Consider the following 6651-nt stretch of genomic DNA (forward strand, 5'->3'; position numbering starts at 1 on the left):
AGACAAAGCAAACTTGCTTCAAGGAGTTTCTACAATGCAATGACGACGAAGAAAGATCAAGAGCTAAACAAATATACAAGGAAGCAAAGCGGGAAGCCAAGAAAACGGTGGCTAAAGCAAAGGAAAAGGCATACGAGGAAATGTACAAGAGATTAGACACCAAGGAAGGACAAAACGGCATCTTCAGACTTGCAAAATCCAGGGAGAATAAGAAAAAGGATCTAGGTAGCATTAGGTGTATTAAGGACAACAATGGTGTTCTTTTAGTGAAAGATCATGATATTAAGAGGGTTTGGGGTAGTTACTTCTTTGGCTTATTTAATGACGGTACCTCTCCCTGTAGAGATAGTACCGTTGATGGGCCAGCCGACCATCATACTACGGCCAATGACTGCCCTACAAGTAGGATTGGGTTTGAGGAAGTCAAAATGGCTCTTAGAAAGATGGGGAGGGACAAAGCTGTCGGTCCAGATCAAATTCCTATCACTGTGTGGTTGGCCCTAGGAGAAGAGGGAGTTAAGTGGTTGACCAACATCTTTAATATTATTTTAGAGACTGCCAAGATGCCAGAGGAGTGGAGAGAGTCTACGGTGATACCAATCTTTAAGAATAAAGGAGATCCCCAACGTTGTGGCAACTACAGAGGTATTAAACTACTCAGTCATACCATGAAGCTATGGGAAAGGGTGATAGAGGCTAGGTTGAGACATGTTACTAGGGTTTCGGAAAACCAATTTGGCTTTATGCCAGGCAGGTCTACTACGGAGGCGATTCATCTACTTCGACGGCTTATGGAGAAATATAGGGAAAAAAATAGAGATCTTCACATGGCGTTCATTGACCTTGAGAAGGCGTATGATAGCGTTCCCCGCGATACGATCTGGAAGACCTTGGAAACGAGACGGATCCCAACTGCTTATATCCGGGCGATTCGTGATATGTACTGTAGATCTACTACATACGTTAGGACTATAGTTGGCGACACCGAGGCATTCCCGGTGGAAATCAGACTCCACCAAGGGTCGGCTCTTAGCCCTTACATCTTCGCCTTGATTATGGACGACATCTATTGTGCGACACCAGACGGTGTTCCATGGTGTATGCTTTTCGCTGACGACATTGTCCTAGTTGCTGAAACAAAAACTGAGCTGAATAGTAGACTGGCTACCTGGAAGACTGCTTTGGAAGAAAAAGGTCTAAGGATCAATATTGAAAAGACAGAGTATTTATGTTCAAACTTCAGTGGGAACCAAAACGATGAAGATGTAGAAGTATGCATAGAAGGACTCGTTCACCCCTCAAAGGATTGTTTTAAGTACCTCGGGTCTATGATACATAAGGATGGGGGTGTAGATGATGACGTTACACACCGTATAAAGGCGGGATGGCTAAGGTGGAGGGCAGCTACTGGAATTTTGTGTGACAAGAAGGTGCCTCAAAAACTTAAGGGAAAATTTTATAGAATGGCAATAAGACCAGCGCTGTTGTATGGATCAGAATGTTGGGCAATCAAGAAGGATCACGTAAGGAGGATGGAGGCCGCAGAAATGAGAATGCTTCGATGGGCATGTGGTAAGACTCTATGGGATATGACACCAAACTCTGCTATTATGATGTCCTTGGGGGTGGTGCCTGTATCCGAAAAATTGAGAGATGGAAGACTACGGTGGTTTGGGCATGTCCTTAGGCGACACCCGTCGGATGCGGTCAGGAGAGTAGAGTCGATTACAGTCGACGGTGCCAGAATGAGAGGACGACCAAGGCGGAAGTGGGAAGACTGCTTAAGATCTGATTTGAAGGATTTAGCCCTTACCGAGGACATGACCTCTGATAGGAAATTATGGAGACTTAAGACCAGGGTAGTCGATTAGTGCGGGTCACATCCATAGGGTGTAGCATTTTTGTCTTCTTTTAATGTCTTTATAGTAATTCTCATGACTTCTACTTTTATACGTTTCTGTCATTGGAATTAATGAAGGCTTAGAACTAGGGTAGAGGATTAATGTTACCTTAGTTTAGGTTTTAACCCTTTTAACTTTATTAATTCTCGTAGCTTGCTATCGTTCATCTTCTGTGTATCATTCTCTTCATGTTTCCTCTCTTTAATTTTAGTCGGGTCTTAGGTTTCTGTCTATATGCTGAGATTATTATGCATGGTTTTATTAGCAAGGATTACTTCCCATTATATGACGCGCATATGAAGATTGTATATGAAGAATGTTCAAATATTTATTTACTTATTTATTTATACATGCATTGCATTTTTTTTTTCCTGACTGCCGGAGGTCTTCCACGAAAGCTGCTCTTAACCATGCGTTGGGGGCAGCCTACTACTCTACCTCCCCCTTACCCCATTGTATATGGGAATAGGGTTTTGTTGTTGTTGTTGTTGTTGTTGTTGTATATTAAAACCAAACCATGTATATCTTTTTAGTTAAGTTGATCCATACCATAAGATATAAAATTTTATGTTAGAATGGATAAATTTATAAAATTTTAAGATAAAATATAAAAATGATTTCCCAATTATAAGATATAGTTTTGTTAAGTTATTCGACTATTAAAAATTATAAAATAATTATCTAATTATAGGACATTTTGTTTAATCTTCAAACTACTAAAAGCTACAAAATAATCATCTAACTATTTATATGTTCTACACTCATCATTTTTGTCTAAATTAGAAAATAACTTACTAATTGAGATATAATATAATCATATTTTAATGATATTTATTGATACTATTATTATTTTCAAGTACTGACTCGACAATATAATATTTCAAGTATTAGATCAATGACATAATGTAAATAGTGATTCATTCATTAAAATATAACTCAAACAGTTTTAAATTTTATAATATTTCAGTCAATTGATTAATTTTTCAACTTATATGATCAAAGGATTTAAGTGAAAATAGATTATTAATAAGAAATGTAAAAAAAAAAAAAATTAAAAGACGCCCCTCAACAGACCCTCATACAAAATTGGACATTTGGAATCATCTGACAGAATCAAAACTAGTTATAAAGAATTCAATAAGTCAACCTTTAATGCAATTCTAAGCCCGTATCATCATTCTTCATAGCTGGCTTGTGCTGGTATTTCCTCTTCATCATTCCAAGAGCTTTATCTTAGCTTGGACTCACTCCACGACTTTCATTGTTATGGATTATTGCACTATAAAAACGCATACTCAAGACTGGAACTAGTACCACAGGCCACATTTTTTTTTCTTAATGCAATGTCTACCAACACAGTTCAATATCAATGCGTTGAATACCACGTTTTTATTACACAAAAAAAAGGCACACAAACTTGATTCATCTCGCATTTTTCTACTGATTTACCGCACAAATATTGCTTTTCATCTATGGAAAAACTCCTACTCCTAAAGCTTCTTAAACCATAAGGCTACCTTCTGGAGGTCCAGCAGCAACAGGAGCCTTAGGCTTGGGTTTCTCAACAACAATGGCCTGAGTTGTAAGGACCATTCCTGCAACTGAAGCTGAGTTCTGCAGCGCACATCTTGTCACCTTTGCAGGGTCAATAACTCCAGCCTCCAGCAAGTTCTCGTACGTGTCCGTCATTGCATTGTAACCAATCTCCCATTCACTGTTCTTCACCTTCTCGACCACAACCTCGCCTTCCATACCTGCATTTTGAGCTATCAAAGAGGCGGGTGCCACCAGAGCCTGCATGGGGACATAATGAATCAATCAATACATGTCATTAAAGTTGCAACATTTAAGCTTCACACTGAATGCAAACTTTACATTCATGACATTTCCAAATATAGTCCTAGTTTAAACAGAGTTTCCAAATAATCATACCAAATTCCATCATTTTACAAGGTTACCTTCTGCACGATATCAGCTCCAATGCGTTCATCAGCCTCTTCAAGCTTGTCCTTGATTGCAGGAACACAAGTTGAGAGATGAACTAATGCAGCACCACCACCAGGCACAATCCCTTCCTCTATGGCAGCAAAGGTAGCATTCTTGGCATCTTCAATACGTAGCTTGCGATCCTCAAGTTCAGTCTCTGTGGCAGCCCCAACCTTAATGACCGCAACACCACCAGATAGTTTAGCAATCCTTTCAGCCAATTTTTCCGAGTCGTAAACAGAATCTGTCTCAGCTAGCTCTTTCTTCAATTGTGCCACCCTAGCTTGTATTTCATCCTTTGAAGCAGCCTCAGCAATTAGTTGGGTTGAATCCTTAGTAATGGTCACTTTTCTGGCAATACCAAGCTGCTCAACAGATGTGTTCTCAACCAGCAAACCCATATCACTAGCTTGGAACTCAGCCCCTACAGTTCAGATAATGAAACAAATGCTAAAGCCCACAATTTAATTTTCCAATAACAGTAACAATAACAACAAAATTCAACAATACTTTATATACCAGTCACAATGGCAATATCTTGAAGGAGAGCTTTTCTCCTTTCACCAAAACCAGGAGCCTTAATGGCTGCAACATTTAGGATGCCCCGCAGTTTGTTTACCACAAGGGTGGCCAGAGCTTCTCCAGTGACATCCTCAGCAATTATTAGCAAAGGAGATCTTAACTGAGTAGTCTTCTCCAACAAGGGAATTATATCCTTTATAGCAGAAATCTTTTGATCGGTTACTAGCACTCTTGCATTCTCAAATTCACAAATTAACTTTTCGGGATTTGTTACAAACTGCGGTGAGATGTAACCTCTATCAATCTGCAAGGGAACAGAGCAATAATTAGAAAAACTGTATCTTTACAGCAACCAAAGCGTATGGGTCAGTTTTCTTTTAAGTGGTAAAAATCACAAGGTTGGAAACTTGGAGCATTGCATACCTCCATTCCTTCCTCAACATCCACGGTGGTCTCAAATGAGGACGATGACTCAATGGACAATACACCATCAGGCCCAACTTTGTCAATTGCATCAGCAACCATAGTTCCAATAAGGTCATCATTTCCAGCAGAAATCGAAGCCACAGCTGAAAGGTAAAAGCATCAGTATTGCACTTAAAAAATAAAAATGGAATCTTTCTGCCAGAGACAGACGGATAATTTTGATGCACAAAATACAATCAATTTTCTGCAGCATATACCTTTGATATCATCACGGCCCTTGACAGGCCTGGCCTTCTTTTCTAGTTCCTCGACCAAACTCTGTACAGTTTTATCAATACCCCTTTTCACGGAGACTGGATTTGCACCAGAGGTAACACTCAAAAGTCCAAGTTTGATTATTTCACGTGCAAGAACAGATGCCGTAGTTGTCCCGTCACCTGCAGAGTCGTTCGTTTTACTCGCAACCTTCATACGACAGTAAAGAAGAAACAAATAATGTCAGTGTGAATGACCATGTATTGGTCAGAATAAAGGCTCCACAAAACATATAATCAGGAGAACAATAATAAAACAAATGCCGACCAACCTCTCTGATAAGAGCTGCACCAGCATTTTCCATGGCATTAGGAAGCTCAATAGCTCTAGCTATTGTCACCCCATCGTTAACTACCTTTGGACTTCCATATTCATCCAACACAACGTTCCTCCCTTCAGAATAGCAAACGTATTGCAGTTAATATAACTGAGAACATCCATCAAAACAAGTTGAAATAATAAAACAAACACGCAAAAAGATTAAGGACACAAGCCATACATTACAAAGTATTACATAACTATAAAGCTGCCTACAAGTGGACGGGATAAACAAAACACCCAGTCAATGTATGAACTTTATACTTTGTAAAACAGGAAAAAGGAAAGCAATTGTGATTTGTGACATTAGATACAACATTAATAAAGTTTTTTCTCCTCTTGAAAAAAAAATAATAAACTCAAGAGCCAAAACGAAATCTTGTAACATTAAAAAAACATAAATGAAAGGAACAAACAAATGGAGTAGATAGTAAAAAGAAGTTACCCCTAGGACCAAGAGTAAGGCCAACAGCATCAGCGAGCTTATCAATGCCAGCCTGCATTGCAGCTCTTGAACGCTGGTCAAAAGCAATTTCCTTGGCACAAGCCCTCACAGCAAATCGGTTTTTTCCTTGCCTATGGTTTAGCCTTTGGTTCTGCTTCTGAATTCCCTTCCACCTCAAACTTGCCTGCAATTCAACACTGATTAATAAACTCCAAAAAGCCCACACAAGAATCGTTTCTTTCACAGAAATGAAGGAAATTACCTGGTTGGTAGAGCAAAGAACAGAAGCTGAAGAAAGAGCATTTGCAGAGGCCATTTTGAAAAGGAAAATAGTGGGTTTTTGTTTCTTGAGTTTTGGGGAGTGGATAAGGAGGCTAAGCAGATTGCAGACTATGAATGAACAAGCTAGGGTTGGTCTTGTTTAATACTCCCTAAGACTTGGTTAAATTGTTCCAGAAACTTCTGCCATTTCGTAGAACCCATCAGTCTCTTGGCCTCTACTTTTATGTTTATGTCTTTTGCCTCTCAACCCATGGACCCAATTTGCCCCTTCTTTCAGCCTCATGTTACCATTTCTGTGGATATCAATCAAGTTTGGACAATAAATAAACATCGTATTACGTTATTTTACATTATTATTTAATAATAAAATAATTATATTAATTGAAAATAAAATTCAAATATACTAATAGCATAATCACTAAAATTATCAACGTAATTATAAACAATCAATTGTAT

At 38.8% G+C, this 6651-nt stretch overlaps 1 protein-coding gene across 1 annotated transcript; it reads right to left on the bottom strand.

Moving 5' to 3' along the window:
• Positions 1 to 3304: 3304 nt before the first annotated feature.
• LOC120199295 (ruBisCO large subunit-binding protein subunit alpha) lies at positions 3305 to 6301 on the bottom strand. Its single transcript, XM_039200421.1, has 8 exons — positions 6176 to 6301; positions 5914 to 6097; positions 5422 to 5543; positions 5093 to 5300; positions 4833 to 4978; positions 4407 to 4713; positions 3860 to 4311; positions 3305 to 3695 (listed from the first exon to the last, which is right to left on the bottom strand). The coding sequence occupies exons 1-8, from the start codon at positions 6227 to 6229 to the stop codon at positions 3402 to 3404; spliced, it is 1767 nt and encodes a 588-aa protein (XP_039056352.1). The 5' UTR covers positions 6230 to 6301; the 3' UTR covers positions 3305 to 3401.
• Between the last annotated feature and the right edge of the window lie 350 nt (positions 6302 to 6651).

Source organism: Hibiscus syriacus, unplaced genomic scaffold (genome assembly GCF_006381635.1).
Source record: "Hibiscus syriacus cultivar Baekdansim isolate YM2019G1 unplaced genomic scaffold, ASM638163v2 tig00005406_pilon, whole genome shotgun sequence".
In the NCBI taxonomy this organism is placed as follows: domain Eukaryota; kingdom Viridiplantae; phylum Streptophyta; class Magnoliopsida; order Malvales; family Malvaceae; genus Hibiscus; species Hibiscus syriacus.